General features: G+C 36.9%; 1 protein-coding gene across 1 annotated transcript in view; it reads right to left on the bottom strand.

Annotated features, from left to right (window-relative positions):
- Positions 1–7,310, bottom strand: part of LOC128005971 (fibrinogen C domain-containing protein 1) — an 80,553-nt gene extending 73,243 nt beyond the window's left edge. Inside the window, exon 1 of the mRNA XM_052592708.1 lies at positions 6,360–7,310. Within this exon, the coding sequence (XP_052448668.1) occupies positions 6,360–6,431 (72 nt within the window). The 5' untranslated portion in view covers positions 6,432–7,310. The remainder of the gene's footprint in view (positions 1–6,359) is intronic.
- Positions 7,311–19,564: the final 12,254 nt, after the last annotated feature.

Raw genomic sequence — 19,564 nt, 5'->3', positions numbered from 1 at the left:
TTTAAAATCATCACTTTGATGACAGTTTTTGACAGGTAGGCTACAATCCAAATCAACTCCTAGTTTTGTCTGTTTGTGTATTTCTCTATGAGTCTTATAAAAGCTGAGTGACAGATCTCCAAACCTATCAATCAACGTAGCATTCAGCCATAACTGAGGCACATAGACTCATTATAAAGTACACCTGTGGCCCAAAGTCATTCAGATGGAGAAAGTCATTATTTCCCTCAAATACTTCTTCAAGTCTTCACTGACTTTTGCTCAGTCAGCGCGAGAATACTGCAGACGAATGGATTTGTGCTCACTATTTAAAATATGATTCCCATTGTATCATATGACATTGGTTTTATTATGCATTGTGAAAGCCAGAAGGGGAACAGTGATGGCTATTCTACCAGAATGCAGAGAAAAGTTTTCTTGTGCTATAAAACTGTAAAAATGTCATATAGAAGCCATTTATGTTGGTTCTCTATCTCTCTGTTTTCAAAGAACTTTCTGTAGGCATCAGTATTACAATTCCTTATCATAGAAATAAACAATTAATTACATTATTTATTTATTTTAAAAGAAAAGAAAATACTTCTAATACATATTAATTAAATTAAAAGAAGTTTCCAAGTGAAAAAAAAATAAATAAATCACTGTATCACAGGAGTCAATCACAGGAGTTTGTCTAAACAGCTAACATTTAGGTTATAATAGAAATAACAACTAACAAAACATGACTGAACTGTCATGAAAAAAAAAACAATGAAAAATAAAGGTTGCCTATTAGATAACACACATACACAAGCGGGAATGACTTTAGAGTATAAATGGACCTGCATCTCTACAGCACACTTCCAGTAACACTTAAACTGATCTCACTTGCCCTTAGTAGTTTCAACACCACTAATGTTGGGCCTGCTTTCATTGATTTATACAAGCTGTGGAACAAGAGGGAATGTATATAAAATGGTCTTTTACAAAGTAGATTATTTTTTAGGGATTAGTTCTAGGTTTAACGTGTCAAAAAAAAACACAGTACTGCATGGTTTCTGGTAGATTTACCTTCCTTAATTCTTAGAATATAAGCAGTTATTGGTAGTAAATTAAATTTTGTATATTTTTTTATCTAATCATTTGGCCTCTCTCTAATGCCTTTTATCGAGTTCTCTCACTCCATTCCATGCCCTCTGCACTGCCTTAAAATGAGGCAATCTTGCACCTATCCATTCTCAGCTCTACTGATTGATTTGACATGTAAATTATTTAGCATTTGAATAACCTCTTAAATTCATTTCATTAATCTGCTCATTCTCCCTCCTTCTTTCTTTCCTTCCATCCCTTCTTTTTCCTCCCCCGTGTGTTGTGCAGAGGAATTGATTTGTGTACACTAGATTGAGTTTAGATGCAGTGTAAATAATTAATGCTCTGGATTACTGTTACCGTGGGCTTGGATCTTTAGTGTGGCACCTGTAATATGTGTCTCTTTCTCCCTCCTTCGCCTTTTAAATCTTTCACAAAATCTATCAGTTAATTGGTCTTTTTTTAGAAACAAGGGTTTGAAACTATTGCCATTAGCGACCCTAATAGCTCCCGCCCTCATGCAGTCATCATCTAACAGATGTGTGTCTGTGTGCTGTCCTCAAGATGTGAGATACTGTATGGTTACAGACTTCTAAATCTTGAGAAGGTGAACTGTCTCTTGCTCTTTTCCCCCTCCTTTAATCTCTATCTCTTGACTGTAATTAGTTCAGTGATTAACCTTGACATTCTTGATCACATCATTCTGTCTTAATGATGCTATTAGCACTCAGTGTTAAATCAACTCACACATCCACATCCCAATACACCACACACATAAGCATAAACATAGACAAAATATACAATCACAGAGCAGAAGGGAAAAATTATGCTAAATTATATCATTAATCAACAACCTTATGCACAATAGCCATTTTATTGTATTTTTTATCTAGAATTACTTTAAATAATTCATAAGTCTGTATTCCTCAAAACTGAAATATATATATTATTTTTATTTTTACTTTTTGAACCAAGTTAAAAAGAAAAATCAAGGCAACATGATGCAATGCACTGCGAGTTCTCTCAACAACCTGAGTCTTAATAATTTTTCTCACAAGCAACTTTCTTTAAACAATCTGAATTAGTTCATTCGCTAAATCAAAATTTCTTGTTCAGTCAATAAAATAAATATATAAATAATAAATGTCAAGGCAACTGAGTATTTGTGTTTCAATATTAAGTGAATTGTGCAATCTTTGGCTCAGAAGAGTGAACAGGAGTTAACAAAGCCAGACACAAAAATAATTCAATAGTTTTACAAAGCTGTACACACACACACACACACACACACACACACATTGATATAACAGTGGCAATCTACATCAATATGTAACCTAGCACTCCTAGCACTGCCAAAAAAATAAAAATAAACAAGAAACTAACAGTGAAGAGAAAAAATCCATATAAAATCAATAGACAGAACAACAATAATAGTATTACTGTCACGCGATTGTCATAACAAAATACCATGTGCATGTTGGACTCATGGAAAATAATCATGAGTAAACCAAAACTGAATATATATATTGGAAAATGCCACTACATAATTACAAGCTTGTCAATTCCACACTTGAGCTACAGAGTACAATTGTTACGTATGGAAAGCAAAACATATGGAGCTGGTTAAGCGATGCAAAGTCCAAAACTGTGTATGAAAATGATTAGAAGTGCTTAATGTCTTACTGCCTCTGTTGTTCATTTCTGTTGGAAACTGCAGTGATATGTACTTATTGGTACATGTTTTGCATCTTTCAAAAGAATTCACCAAGGTACGTTTTGTCATTAGACTGGGTTACAAAAAAACATAAGCAAATTCATCAAAGTACATATTTCAAATCTTAGATGAAATCTATAAGGAAGGACCATCTTAAAACAAATTAATTAGATGTATGTGTATATATTGAAAAGCAACTTTTACATTTTACTTTTACACTGTAGAGAGTCCTCTAAAAGTTTGGAAATGTATCAGCATATTTTATTTTTTATTACACAATGATGAAAGTTAGTCAAACTTGCCACTTTTGCAGCTGTGGTGCCTGATTTCAGTATTCAATTTGGTCCCAAGTTTATTTTTGTTTTATTATTGAGTAAACATGTCTATTCTGACTGATTTCCAATTCAATTTGGACACAACATTTCCATCAGAACTGTTTGGAGATACTCCAAGTACAGCTCTAGTATTTTTCTTTGTTCTAATGTTTGCACGGTTTCTGTTGTATCTAGTCAATGTATATTCATCACAAAATGAGATGAAGAATTTATGCTGACATTCTTCAAAACCCTACTTATCTTGGGATTTTTCCAAACTTTGAAGGACATTGTAAATGGTTGTGAAGAATGTACAGATATCTTGAACTTGATCTACAATATATATATATATATATATATATATATATATATATATATATATATATATATATATATATATATATATATATATATATATATATATATATATATATATGGCTTGAGGCTATGTGGCACTGAATGCATAGCAGGAAGTGTATGGGATGGACAAGAGAATCCAGGTACCAATGCAGCACTCACTGAGTTCCATCAGGGTGCAAAGCCACAATCCTCTGCACAACTTGGCCAAGTCAAATCTCTATTCTTCATTGAAGTAATCTTGGGTGATGTGTGCCTAGCTTACGATCCCTTGTGTATATATATATATAGAGAGAGAGAGTGGGAGAGCATGCAACAACATGGGGAAGGATAGATGAGAAAGTGAGAAGAGGTCTGAGGGAGAAATGCTGGGCAGGAAAAAGAAAAAGAAAATGATCATGGCCCCCGTTAGGCTTCTATTGACAAAAATGTCAGTGTTTGACCTGATGGAGGGAAAAGAAGTAAGAAACTGACTGACAGGGTAAGGGTAAGAGGCAGGGTAAGAGACAGATGGTGAAAGAGAGGGAGAAAGAGAGCAGAGGAGAAAATGATAGACAAGAGGAGAATAAGAAAATGAGAAAGGCAAGGGAAGAAAAAAACCCAATAATATTCACAAGGACACATACAGAGAAAATATTCCGCAATACACATACACAGATAAAAGATGTTAAGCAAATTCAAGAGATGTTACTGTTTCATTGTACGCATTAACAGGGAATTTGTTTCAACAGCAACATATGCTGTAGAATGCTAATTTCAATGTAAAAACAAAACACAAACAAATGTATCTATGTGTGTGTGTGTGTTTGCCTTACAGCTTATTCTAAAGCTAACAGTAATACCCAGAACTCCATTCCGGTCCAACCTGACTTCCTTCTTAACTTTTCTCTTTTATAGGATGTCTCTTCCCTTTTTCCCATAAAAGGAGAAAGCTTTAGTCATTCATAACTCAGTCCATGAATGGGTGGTGTAATAAGTCACTACTCTTCATTTTTTTAGCTGTATTTCTAGCTTATTATTGTAAACTACCCTCTTCATTACAGTTGTACTGTACATCTTATAATGTTTGTAAATCTGCACATGCTTTTTATGGCCACCACATTGTTAATTTGAGGTTTACCATTGGTCTGTCTAGTCTTCATGGTGCAGTTGTATTGCACAGTTGCTGATCATTAGTTCATGGGTTTTCAAACCGTTCCTGGAGCTTCCCCAGCATTCCTCATTTTTAAATAAGAGACATATCCAAATTGTGCTCTTGCTATAGTTTATTTCAGGATCATTATCTTTTGAGTAAAGTGTTTCAGTTAGAAAATCCATAACACAAAATCAAACTGGTTCTGTCCATGGTTCTGAATGTGATGCATGACCTGTGGTTGTTGCTGTCCATGGTCCTGATTTTTAAATAGACAGGCATGTGTATATACTATAAGTGTATGTTTCATAGACTGTTTAGAGATTTTCATTTATTTTAATTTTATTTCAAAATTACTACATTGGAAAAAAAATTAAGTTAGCCAATTTAGGACAGCGTGAAACATGCAGGAGACAGGACAGGCCCCTCCTCATAATCATAAAATCATTATTTTTATAACTAACCTTAAAATAAACAAAACACACACCAGTTTCCAGAGGAAACAGTCACTTAAAGTCAATAGTTTTAAATGCATGTATGGAGCCCCGTGTGGACTGTTGTCAGCAAAACATGACCCAATCAATTCCACTCCACCACTGCAGTTGTGTGTATGCTGAGACAATCCTGGAAACTTCTTTACTGATTAAAAACTATATTTGCCTTATTCAAATGTCAAAAGATTAAAAACAGATCCCCATTTTGTTGCCACTAAAACTGGTGTAAATTTGTAGATATATTATGTTACTTCTGCACAACATCTAAGCCTAACCAACCTACAGGATAAAAAAAAAAAAACTGCCATGAATCAGAATGCCATGAACTGACCTAGAGCCATTTCATATGCTACTAATGATGGCACCATTACATAGTAGCAAACTAAAAGCCATACCTGAATCCAAAGACCTCAGACAAGATCAGAGTAGAAAATCAACACATTTAGGTCTCTCTCTTTCTCTCTACACTATTTAATCCAATTACAGAGAAACACAGAATAACCATCAACCATCTTGGTCTTATCATCAAAATCACAAATATACACAAATTATGAATAAATATGCAGATGAATGGAGACAGAGATGGGGGGGGGGGAGCTGAACACTTATAACACTATCTACTTTCTCACCCCCTACAGTCTGTGTATAGTTGATTGTGTGATGGTGTGGGTGTGTACTCAAGTCTTTAGTATTTATCGAGCTATGTGTTGGTTTTGACATTGCTTTTGATGTAATGTTTTTCACTGTAATTTAATGTTTGACCGTTTTAAGGGTTCTCTACTCACATCATTGACAAATGCATACCAAAACTGAAGCCAGATTATACACCACTAATGTCCATTAAAACATGCAGTCACCATAAACCAGTTTTACACACTTTTAACACGTAAATGCGTTTGCGTCATTCCTCTTTAAACTTCACTGTGATTTTGAAGCCTATGTGGTGTGTATGGTATGGTCATTCCCATCACATTAATTAATTCATTAAATAAATGAACAATTCCACCACAGCACTTAGCTCCAAATTCATAGGACAGCTGCATTTGGCATGACTAGCGCCCTTTTCTTCGGCTAAAATGCGAAACAAAATAGCCACTTTCCGCCGCGCGCATGATCTACGGGCACGCTTATGCGGAGTGACAGGAACAAGCCGCACTCAACTCATTGTGCTATTCGCTGCTCTCTCTGTACCCCCAAGCACACACATGAGTAGCTATTGTGTTTCATCCCAAAACTAGATTCAGTATATTTTAAGAAGTGTACGCGAGTGGGGGACGCACCTGATTCTTGCCCCGCTGTCCGTCTTCGAGTTCCGGTGAGCTGTTCATGATTCCCCATCGATCATTGAGCATTCTCCGGAGAAGAACCAACCTTAAACCAACTGTCAGTTACAGGCGGTGATAAAAAAAAAGAGAGAGAGAGAGAAAAAAAAGAAAACACCAACAACAAGACACCTTGTAGTTCAGTCGTTTTCCTGATCTGTTATTCCATGGAAATAGACAAATAACCTTTGGGGTGAAAGAAAAAAGGACAGCGAGGAGAGTGCGCTAGATCGAGAAGATCCAGATCTAGCCTCTATTCCTGGACTCCACTAATTCTGGTCTAAAAGAGGCGGCGAAGACTCTCGCACCACACGCATCCTAACAGCTATCATACGTACTTGAGAAGGAAAATAATCATAAATAAATAAACTCCTCAAAATTTCCTAAGCAGTTCTTCAGATTTTTTTTTCTCTCCTCCTGGAGCGTTCAATAAAGTCCTCAGATATTCCACACGAGGGAAAATGAAGGGAAAAAAACGGTGCAAATTAAGTGACGCGCGCGTGTATATCCAAGCCAACGCCACTCAAAACGTACACATAAAAAAAAATAATAATAATAATAATAATAAAAAAACTATTCTGATGTTTCTGTCAAAAACGAGTAGCATGCGTCCAGTCCCGAAGAGTCGTTTAAGAGTGACATAACTTTGTATTCCTAAACCGTCAGCGGGATGGACAGAGTGTGGCTGTAAAGATGTCCCTTCAAGCACGGCGCGTGCGGGTGGTTCGAACTGCAACCATTTGGCTGTAATTTGAAGAAGGACTTCAATCCGTTTCCCAGGGTGTCCTAGTTTACCGGACAGAGGGCGTTTTGACAACGTTTACGCGCAGGGCAGATTAACGGGGCACCTATTCGTGAGCAAATCTCCTCGAGCGACACATAAGTCCGGTAAGCGCGCTCCCGGTGCGCGCTCAGTTTCGCTCCCAGACACCGTCGGCACTGATGCGTCTTTTCCACACCTCTCGTCTAGTTTAAGAAACTCCCACTTCGCCTTTAAGCAGCTCAACATGCAATAAAATGAGCCGTCGCGAAAGATTGCTTGAGCGTTGGAAGACAAATTGAATTCGAGAACGCAACACAATAACTTAAGTTGTTTTTAATGAGTAGTTTTTAAACGAGTAGTTCATTTAATTGTATAAGCCTCATCAAAATGATATTTGAAGCACATAGTTTAAGCCAACCGAAACCGTTACAATCGGCGCACAGATGTTTTTGTCATGTTTTCCATTAGATTTTCTACCCTTGCCAGTTGCTAGTGATTACATCTGACAGCACAGAGATTAATCAGGCGATCACCTGACTGTCAGTTAGTTTAGCAACAATTAGCTACATTTCCCCCATAATTACTGGAAACGCACAGGAGCAATCTACGCATAAAGGGTCACTTGCACACAATGCAACAACAATACGCTTAGGCGAAAGTGCCCCGTATGGAAACATTTTGGTCAAGGCCTATAGCGGGGAGACAGGGCATTAGACAGAAGGGGCCAGGGATTTCAACTGAGGCCCCACATAACGTAATTACTGCCCTGACTGTGGTGCCTCCACCCCGACCAAATTTTATGGGACATCAACTACATAAGGTTTCATAAGAAAAAAAACTGTATTATTACAACACATACAGTATTACTATTTAAACTAATTGCAACTTCACTGAAGGCCAGTAATCAACAAAATATAACACAAATACAGGGGTGAGCGCTGCATCTGTAACTGAATATTTACTGGTTGATGGTCTTGGATGGATGCTGCCTGGATCACCATTGGACACACATTTTATGAGACTAGCTTAAGTTCTGTTCACACTAAGTATGATAACTATAACAATAAAGTTTAATTATCATTCTAATTATATGAGAATAGTGAGGTCCACACCAACTATAATCATAATGACACAGATCACCTACAGTATATAATTTGAATCACTTTCAAAACGATTCTTTCCAGCTAAATTATATACAGACAAACTTTCATTTCCATCAAGGCTCATGTATTATGTGTCATTAAAATCTATACCAGTTTTAAAATACAATTTTTTTTTTTTTACTTATCTCATAGAGAAGTACACGTAGCAATTTACATAGCAGTATGGATAGAGTGTGCAGACTTTTGATGTAACAGGATAGAAGAGGTGTGGTGTCCAAAGGGCCTCGGGAAACAGCCACCCCATGCTGAAAATACTTGATAGTGGACAGAGTGGAGCTTTTGGATGCAGGTGTAGGTGTGTATGTGTGTGTGTGTGTAGTTGGAGCGTTCAGTAAGAATTCTCAGCCAGAAGCCTTAGGCTAGCAATGCTGGAAAGACTTAAACTGAAAAGGTTCCTGTGATAAATGTGGACACCAGCTGTATTTACATCTTATTCTTTACATGTTTCTGAGTTGTCTTGGCTCTGTATACAGTTTGTTCTGCTTTAAACATAAAAAAATGGTTCTTTGTATGTGTGCTTGCAGAAGTGTGTGTTTTCACAGATGGTGGAGCATGAAGACAAAGGCAGAGATCTGTGAAGAGGCAGTGGCCTGCATGCTCTCCCTCAAATGCCAGAGTCAAACTTTGTAAAGCATTTAGGGAGAAATAGAGGTACAACTGATTTTGAAATCAAAAAAAAAAAAAAAAAAAGAAAGAAAGAAAGGGAAGCATAAGGGACTTGACTAATAAGAGTGTCTACTTTTTTTTTTTTTTTTTTTGAAATCTAGTTTAAAACACGTACCCAGTTGTGTAAATGCAGTCTTTTTATTCATGTTGGTTTCATACAGGTTTCAAACTTTAATACCATTTTCTGGTAAATTATTATTGACATTTTTTTTACATGAAGTTTACAACGTTCGAGAGGGGCACGTTCAGGTAATCCAAACAATCAGCACAAGAGGAGGCTGGTATATATAGCCATATCTCACCTCTGTCCTGTGACAGCTTCCTGCATGCTGATTGCACATGTGAATTTTAAAATACACACTTTGTTTATAAATATCAATAATTATTTCATAAACATAATCTATAAGTAGTATTTGATGTTTTATAATGTACTAAACATTTCAGAGAATATCATCACATTATATTTAACAACTACTCACACTACACACACAAGTTTTCCAAATATTTACAAACTTTTAATTAAAAACTAAGTTCTTCTTTTCAATTTTTTTTTTTTTATGAGGCAATTAAAATGCTTTTGCCACCCCAAGAATATCTACATTAATTTTAATTCAGAAAGTAAAACCATGCCATTGAAGAAGAGCTGTAAAGATCTGTGACTTCCAAAGAAAAGTGAGCATCATGTCACTGATCCATAAATGTCTGCAAAAACTCATGATTAATAAAAAGAAGTCATTGAAACAGTTTTTGATCATTGTGGTAATTAAAAAAAAATATATATCAGAATGTGTTTCTCAAATAGGTGGAAGTAACCCTGGCATCCTGGCTAAATTTGCCCATTGGCTACTATCAGTCATGGCCTATTAATTATCCCCATGACTGCCAACACCACATCTCCTTTCCCTGATAGCTGGTGTGATGGGCCTTCTGATGCATTTAGGTGGATGATACAATGCTGACAAAGCAGATTCTCCTACTCTGTGAAAAAAAAAAAAAAAAATACAATTATTATTCTCCTCTCACATGTTATCCAATTTAGAAAGAGACAGTTGACTAAAGCTTCAAATGATGGTATGTGTTGTGTATTATCAGACACTAAATAAGTCATGCACACAAACAAAGAGATAAATGTAAAGAAACTGAAGATGTAATTAAACCAGACTATGCCGCACTCGCCTTCAAACAATGTCGTCCAAAAATCAATAAAAGGTCCAGGTGCACAAAGGAAGCAGTCCTATTAATAGGCTATATAATGATAGTGTGAGGGATAAACTGAGAGAGAGAGAGAGAGAGAGAGAGAGAGAGAGAGAGAGGGGCAAAAAAGGGTAAGGAGAGCTTTGTATATTGCAAGCCTTGATTTTTGATGAAAACAATATATTATGGAACTGAGGAGAGTGGAGCAGAGAAAGACTAGCAGTCATTTCCCCCACTGTTTCCCAAGATTGGCTGGGAATGAAGCTACAGTGTATCTGCAACAGTAAAGAGAGAAAGCAGCAAAGTGAAGAGTGAAGGAAGGAATCCTTTTATTGATTTGCTCTCACATCACATGCTCTCCCCTTCTCTGCAATTCAGCATTTCTCTCTCTCTCTCTCTCTCTCTCTCTCTCTTTCATCACATGCACAGACACACACACACACAGGCAGGAGAGCTTGGCACATAAAAGGTGACATTCACTGATGGAGTAATTAGTAGCAATAGCGAATCACATGCGATCAGTGATGCTGATGATGTAGTTATGATAATGCTCATTCTAATGAAGATGATGTGAAAATGGTTGAACCATTATTAATCCCACTGATTATTTTTCAAATAACAGAATAAACCAATAGGTCCATTGAACATCAAATAGTAGAGTAAGGTTTTGATTTTCAAAGCCCTACATGTCTGTCTCTCCTAATAAACAAGTGATGAATAAGGGGGATATACTGTAGAGGTATGGGATATAATTAATTAACTATTAAATGAATTGATGAACAGTTATTGTTCACATGAACGCTGTTTTATTTAACTTTCTATTAATCAAAGAATCCTGTAAAATGTAGCAAGAATTTTAACATTGATAATAATGAGATTGATAATGAAAAATTTTTTTGAGCATCAACATATTTCTGAAGGATAATGAGACACTGAAGTCTGAAGTAATGACTGCTGATTATTCTGCTTTGCAATCTTGAGAACAAATAATAAGTCAAATCATTTGTAACAAATCAGCATTGTAGATCGAGTGGCCCATGGTGGCGGTGGGTTTATGGTATGGGCAGGTGTATGTTATGGACAACGAACACAGGTGCATTTTACTGATGGCATTTTGAATGCACAGAGAAATGATGACGAGATCATGATGCCCATTGTTGTGTCATTCATCCAAGACCATCACCTCATGTTGCAGCATGAAAATGCACTGCCCCATGTTGCAAGGATCTGTACAGAATTCCTGGAAGCTTAAAACATCCCAGTTCTTGCATGGCCAGCATACTCAACGGACATGTCACCCAGCATGTTTGGGATCCTCTGGATCTGCATATACAACAGCGTGTTCTAGTTCCTGCCAATATTCAGCAACTTCACACAGCCATTGAAGAGGAGTGGAGCAACATTCCACAGACCACAATCAACAACCTGATTAACTCTATGCAAAGGAGATGTGTTGCACTGCGTGAGGCAAATGATGGTCACATCAGATACTGACTGGTTTTTGGATTAGAAATGCATTTCATGAGTTGTCCTTGGAATAAAGATGTGAGTTTGACCTGAAACAACTTTGTTTTCTGTCTCAAGTTGCTCTGTTCGAAAAGAAAAACTTCTTTAAAAATTAAATGTTATCAGAAGGAAGGTCAGAACAGGCTGAAGTAAGCTTATGTCAGGCTGATTCTGTTCTTTACCATTCCAACTACTCACACAGGTCTTTCAGCTCAATGGTTTCTGCCTCTGTGATTCTGCCATTCTTGTCTGTCTGTCAGTGCGGGACACCAATGAGATTTGTAATTATTTGAGATGCACCCTTGAGCTCTGCTCTGGAACTTCCCGGTGTTCCGGTTCTCCATGTCTGGCATTCACAAAAGGCCAGAGGGAGCAGGGGAATAGAGCCACACTGGAAGCCACTGTAAATAACAGCCAAACGTGTCCCCACAGGCTGAATCAGGATACGTTACTGAGTTTCAAACCTTATGGGAGAGAAAATGACCTTCTGCTGGTATCTAAAATGGCTTTTTATGTGTTTTCATACTTGTGTTTTTACTGTTATGTCCACCATTAATCTTCATTATTCTATTTTCCTACTCCATTTTTCCTCATAAAATTTGCTCACTCAAGCAGTGCCACATAGTTGCATGAGGATGAAGAGTTCAGACAGTCAAAACATCATCAGTTTGGAGGGACATATATAGCCATAATGAATCGTAACGTTTGAATCCTCATGACAGCCTTTCACCAACTCAGCCGCTTTTTTCATCATTCAACTCAGCCGTCCCTGGTTGTAACTCAAACGCATAACAAGCTGACCTTTTGAAAGCATAACAACTCTATTTTAAATTCCTGTCATTTCTCTCATTTCACAACCCCATCGTTTGAAATCCGTAGAGGAACAGGGAAAAAAAAAAAGATTTAGTGTGGAAAAAGAGATTCACACAGAGATGTTTGTATTACTTTTTAAAATTACATTAATCCCAACCCTTCTTTGAAATGACTAATTACCTTTACTCTTTCTTACATCAGTATTTGTTACGAGACCTCGTTCTCCTCTACACAGATCATCATAGCATCAGAAGTGACCTTAAGTTGTCATTCTCAACAACGATCTTGTTTAAATGGCACACAATGGCAAAAGCATTTAAGTTTGATATTTTAAAGAGCGGATGCAGTCTGAACATCTTCATATCCTCATGTCCACTCAAGTGTGAATGAAGACAACTGAATCCCCAACACATCTGATAGCAGGATAATTATCTTGGATTTTATCAACTACTCCTTCAGTCTTACTAGAATGGAAGGTCATGCACCCTGAAACACAACGATAAAATGCTGTCCTCAGATGACTCTTAACAGAACAAGCTATTACTCGTCCAGAGACTTTAATCACAAAATTTTCAATCTTTTACACATATGATTATTTGTACTTGTTCAACTTTTTAGATTTGTATAGAACATTATAAATATACTATTTTATTTTATAATACCATTACTTAGGTGGCTGATAACTATTTTAAATCAATAAAGATAAACGTTATATTTTGTAAATACACATTATTTTATGAGAAGCATTATGGCCAGTCTTGCCTTGGTCCAAAAACAACAACAAATGGTACAACCATATGAACCAAAGGAGAAACATTGCAGAAATGGAGGTGAGGAATAGTTAATCGAGGGGAGGAGGTGTTCAGAAGCATAAGATGCATGGCAATGAGCAAAAGAGAATGTTATAAAATACCAAAGGCAAAACAAGGAGATGGCAGTCTTTAAAATGTTGAGGAAGAATTAATTTGTCTATTGATTTTTAATACTTTTCTATTCATTGCCTTCTGTCTGCGTTTCACAAAGGGCAGTACATGAAAAATTAAAGGTATTATTTAATTTTATACATTCAGATGTCACTGTGTAGGATAAATTTGTTTTAGATACATTTAGATGCTTTAGATACTAAAAGAAGGAAAGCTTTTCAAACAATTGCTTTTTAGATAAATGAAAACAGGGCAGGTTGTGAAGACATAAGACAAACAAACAAAAACATGTCTCTGTGTGTCTCTGGTTCTGAACTAGCACAAGTTGGTTTACCCAAAAATGTAAATTCTTTCATAATTTACCTAATTTTGTTCCAAACACACAACTTGTTTCTTCTTTATTGGAACACAAAAGAAGATATTTGTCAATAAATAAATAATTGATAGATGCACGACCACAAAGTGAAGGCTTGCAGAGCCGACAGACAACAGAAGCATACTTTTTGTGTTGACTGGATCTCTGAAAGAATATGACTACAAAGTTCCATTTAAAATAATTTAACAAACATTTGTTAAAAAAGTTTTGTATTGTTTCTGTTTCATTCCCTGCTGAAAAATTGCATGTGCGGACACATTCACTCCTTTAAATTTGAGAACTTCCACTGGCAAAAACAGCTGCCCTTTATTAGAGAAAAGAACAATATTTTGTGCTCTTTCTAACCTTTTTCTGAGTTTCTATCGTTCTTAATGTACAAATAAAAGTATAAAGGTTCTTTCTGTCTGTTCAACAAGCACTACGATTCTCTCTCCTTCCAGATTGGAACGACTAGTGTGTGTCGTATAAGTGATGGATGTTCCCTCACTACATTTTTCGTCAGCTCCAGTGTTTTGGGCTCTTTAAATCACAACTGACATTGTTTGCAGAGATTAATAGTTCATAGTCAAAGTCTGCATGAGTGATTGTTATTGTAACCGAGCAGTTAACGTTCCAAACCAGCAAACTGTCAAGATTTGATGTGCATCATCTATACAAAATATACAATGAAATCCATAAATTATTCTAGCATTAGGGAATGGATGAAGTCTGACAATTGTTTGTTGTTTTCTTTATTGAAAAGAATAAGTTGAAAACATATCAACCACATTAAGCTGTGCATGCATGGTTATGATGGTTGAGTGATATGAAAGGATTTTTCAGAGGGTTGGTAGCCATTGTGCTGAGGACCTTGGCCTTGAGTAAATTTTGAAATGGTTGTGTTACTTAATTTATGAACTCTATCTGTGAAATCTGACCACTTGTGAAAAACAACAACAACAAAAACAATCCTTTCTTAATTAACAACTATTACTTGTAATGTTTCTCTGTTGTTCCTGAGAGCATTCATGGACCCCATGGTGAATTCTTGATTATGTACCCAATCATTATTCATCCTGATTTGGTGAAAGCCTCAGACATCTGGTGAATAAACAAATGTAAATATGATAAAGGCGTGACTCATGAAAATGAATTAGGCCTAAGTGTCTGGATACTCCAGTGAACGCGTGGGAGAGATGGCGGGTCGTGTGTCTGGCGGCTCTTTCCGTGGAGGACATTGAAGACATCTACCTATTTGGAACTATGATAACAGGTCTTCTGCTGATTGGACTAGGCTTTGTCCTGGGTTATTGAAAAATTCTGAAAACGGGAACAGCCGTCCAAAGTCTCACAATGCTGCCTGTCATAAGCTTCCAATATACTGCAGTTGGCCAGCTGAACCAACTATTTTCAGCTGCATAACATTAAATATAAGGGCATACTTAGATGTACCTAGATGCCACGTGTCTCCAAAAATTAATGCTATTTAAAACTTCTTCAAACTGAAGCTGTTACACCTTACTTATTTTCCACCAAATATTTTCAGATATTGTACAGTTCAGAAATTTAATGTTATGTAAATCTGCAAATCCTGTTGTAAAAATGCTGCTCCTTAATATTCAGTCATTGTTGAACAGGTCCCTTCTGCACAGCTTGGTGTTGTGATAGTGATTACACTATACTTAACAGAACTGCTCCCCCAGACATCAGCACTTTGAAAAAATGCCCTGGTCATGTGTACATTTATGCATTTAGTAGAAGCGACTTACAGTGCACTCAGGCTATACATTTTTTTTTATCGGTATGTGTGTTCCCTGGGAATTGAATCCACGACCTTTTGTGCTGCTAATGCAATGCCCTACCACTGAGCCACAGGAACAATTTAGTGTGCATTTATATTGTTTTGTGTGTTTCAGGGATGCTGTCAATCCATGCATTTTTCTGAGCCTTTCCCCCGTCATGCCTTGCCACTTGCCTTTGCAAGAACCTAATTTTGTTTATAGCAAAGGAAAACCACATGAAGAAGTGAATTGTTTTAGCTATAATCTACATTTTATTAGACAATTATATGTCCAAATATATATGGACATTTTTCTTCAGAAATGCATCACTTTGCTTCAAAAGGCCTTTAGTTATGGAGTCAATTCAATGTCAAATATATTTGCAAAATAAAGTTTATCTTAAGCAAAACAAATTTGCTTTTTGCAAACAAAAATAAACAATCGCAAAATATAAAATAAACATCAAAAGCAATGATTTCACATTACATATTTTCCATGGCAATAGCTACACATTTTTTTGCAGTTCTCCTTTTATTTTAGGTTTCAGTCAAGTGTGAGCTTATGATATTGTTTTTTCCCTTTGCACTTCATGTTTCTGAAAATTTCATATTATGGCATTGTTTTGACATGGGGGTGGAGTCAAGGTAGCCTGGTAATACCAGACTCCGCTACTTCACTTTGCTTCGTAGACAGAGTCTGGAATGGCATAATAGAGAAGTGTTTTCTCTCTCGCTAGGGGGCGCTTGTCTGAAGTTTAAAATTATTGGTTACCCGTAAGCCAATCAGATACGTTTAGTTATGACGTATGTTATGCGCCTGTACAACCGCATCGAAGCACAGACATCATGCATCGAAACATGTAACAAAAGACAACAAATGACAGTGTTCAACTGAGTTGGTATCTAAATAGATTAACTTGAAGTTAATTACAAAACTCACCATTTGTATGCGACGTGTGCCTCGTCGACAACCATGGCGATAAGGTTGTCTTGATAAAGCGTTGATGCTAGCATGGCTCGCCATTTGGGATTCAGAATCCAAGATTCGGGGCTACCAAAAATAAGGCTGTAATACCCCGACATTATATCTTGATCATTGTGCACGCCAAGCTGTGCAGCACACAGACCAAGTTTTTCTGCCTCCTTGACCTGATCCTCCATGAGTGCAACCAAGGGGGACACAATTACAACTATAGCCTTGCCGGCCTTTGGCCTCCCCAGTTTCTCGCTAACTAACGGTAACAATTGATAAATTAAACTTTTCCCAAAACCAGTCGGGAGTAGGGCCACAACATCACCTCCATTTAAAATGTTTATCAAACACTCTTCTTGTTCTGGCTTCAGTTTGAAAAAAGAGTTGAATGTTCTCCATAACAGAGTGAATTGCATCCCGTGTCTCGTGTGTAGCATCTACGTCACGGCTCTCAGCCCGCCCTCTGTTCGTTGATTGGCCCGGCTGTTTCCAGACCGGTGGCAAACAGAAAGCTCTGACGCTGTATCAGACTGAGTACAGAAGCGAAATGAAATTGAGCGGAAGTAGGAAGTCTGACGTAGTCAGGCTAGAGTCAAGGGACTGGGTCCTGCACAAGAGGCCCGGGCATGCTTCCCTGGAAGCCACATCATTGGCCTGAGATGCAGATCACAACTTATCAAGGCACCATTGTTGAGCAGAGGCACGCAGGTAGATCATTTTATTTTATTAATTAGCATTAAAGCATGCATGGTTTCGTTTCATACGTGTATTAACAGTGTTTGCGCAAGTTAAAGTTGGTTTTATTTGGCGTAGACTACTTGCTAACATGAACTGTCAGAAATGTGTAGAGTTTGAATCCCTTTTTCCGCTTGCTTGCTGGAGCAGGAGACCAGACATCAACAATATGATGGACATCACTGATGCTTACTTTAGGCAGATCTTGGAGACATCTAGTAAATACTTTTAGTTTATGTGAAAGTAAACCGGAAGATGATATCCCGACTTTTGACGACAGCTATGTTTGTGCACAGAACGCATAGTGTTCTGTGTACTCGCAGTGCAGAAATGTGAGTGCAGTTTTTAAGTGCGCTACTTTTGAAACTGTTTAATCACCATATATGACTCTAACTTGTGGACTTTCTGTGTGAGGGCACCCTCCGGGATCTAGAATGACTGAAACAGACATTACAGGACGTAATGTAATGAGTGTTTAACGCTCCATTGGTAAAAAATGAATAGGCTAAATATTACTCTTCTTCATACTCTTCTTTATAGACCTTTAAAGTGAACATATGAGAATCCATAAAACATTTCTTCAAATGTGCACACTTTTGGACTGAAAGCCCTGGGGGAGGTTTTTTAGTCAAGCGCTTTCATGACGACTCTACAGGAGTTTTTCTTAATGGATGTGACTGTGACTCATATTTCACATTGAAGGTATCGAATTCATTTTTCATTTACATAACTCTTGACAGAAATGAAGAAATTACTTTCAACGTAAGATAAGACCATTTTAATTATGTCTAGTTTGTCAGTTTAATTACATTATTTTACATTAAAACTTTGAACTAACGTAAACAAAGAATGCTTCTGTGTACTGGTGTCTTCCCACAGGTTAACAGATTTTAAGAAAATGGCATCAATACACATGTTGATACTATAACAGTGTGCACACTGAGAGAAATAAACAGTTGCTGCAATTTCAAACAGTTCACATTAGCAATAAGCCTATGGCTAATAAAACACCACATTAAATGATCTCTAACTTTAACTTGACAAAAGCTGTTGATGCACATATAGTTCATGAAACAAAACCATGCATGTTTTACTGCTAGTGAGTAAAAGGAAATGATCCACCTTCATGCCTCTGCTCAGTGATGGTGCCTTCACCAGTTGTGATCTGCATCTCAGGCCGATGACATAACTTCCAGGGAAGCATGCCCAGGCTTTTTGTACATGGCTCAGTCCCTTGACTCCACCCCCATGTGAAAACAATCCCACAAATATAAAGAAACGTGAAGTAAATTAGTAAATATGTTAAATCATTGCTTTTGCTCTGTTTTGTTAATATTTTGCAGTTCTTCAATTTTGTTTGCAAAAAGCACATCTTTTGCTCAAAAATTGTCAAAAATGCTTTTCAAATCTTTTGCAAAACATTAATTTATTTTGCAAATATTTGTAACATTGAATTGATTCCCTACGTATTAACACCCAGAGGCATGTGGAGTACTTTTATGAGGGATGAATGGATGCACTTTTTTTGAACTTGTCCCCCTTTTACTGCCTTCATAAAGTTTGAAGAGCCAGAACATTTTTTTTTTTTTTTTAACATAACTGATTGTTTTTGTTTGAAATAAGAAAGACATATACACCTAGGATGGCTTGAGGGTAAGTCAATCTTGGGGTAATTTTCATTTCATTTTCATTTTAAGTCTCAAATTCTGTCCAGCACTGCTGCTACTCATGGTTCTCCTTTGGTGTTGTCAACTTACAAACAAATCATAACTTTCTATTGTAAAGCCTAGAGCTGATAGTCAAAGCATCTCTCAATGCTGCAGATCTACTAATTGGAACAGTGTATTGTCAATGCCTAAAACAACTGAATTCAATTTACTATAATGCAGTTCTGATACAACCTTTTTCTTTTTTTAAGAAAAGCCCTACAATCCTGTTATTAGTATGTATATCATTCTTATTCCATTGCAGTCTTCCCTCTTTCAATCTTGCAATCACCTCTCTCTTCAGAGATAAATAATGGTTTGAAAGACAGTTTCAACAATTCTGAAAAATGTATTCATGATGCTTGTGTCTTTCTGCCTTATCCATGCCAAAGCTACTGTATCCTTGGAAGGATGCCTAAAAGCTCCCTAGAAAGCTTAAAGGCAGATACTTCGCCAGAACAGGCTCACTTCCACAGTCCTGGCAAATTTACATTCGCTGCCCTTAAAATGAGTGGAGTAAAGTCCAGCTCTGGGACTGTTAATCTGATAAATTCTGAGGGGCCTACTATTGAAACATTGCATATGT

This window comes from Carassius gibelio, chromosome A5 (assembly GCF_023724105.1).
Source record: "Carassius gibelio isolate Cgi1373 ecotype wild population from Czech Republic chromosome A5, carGib1.2-hapl.c, whole genome shotgun sequence".
NCBI classification, from domain to species: Eukaryota; Metazoa; Chordata; class Actinopteri; order Cypriniformes; family Cyprinidae; genus Carassius; species Carassius gibelio.
This window is presented reverse-complemented; position numbering and strand designations above follow the sequence as displayed.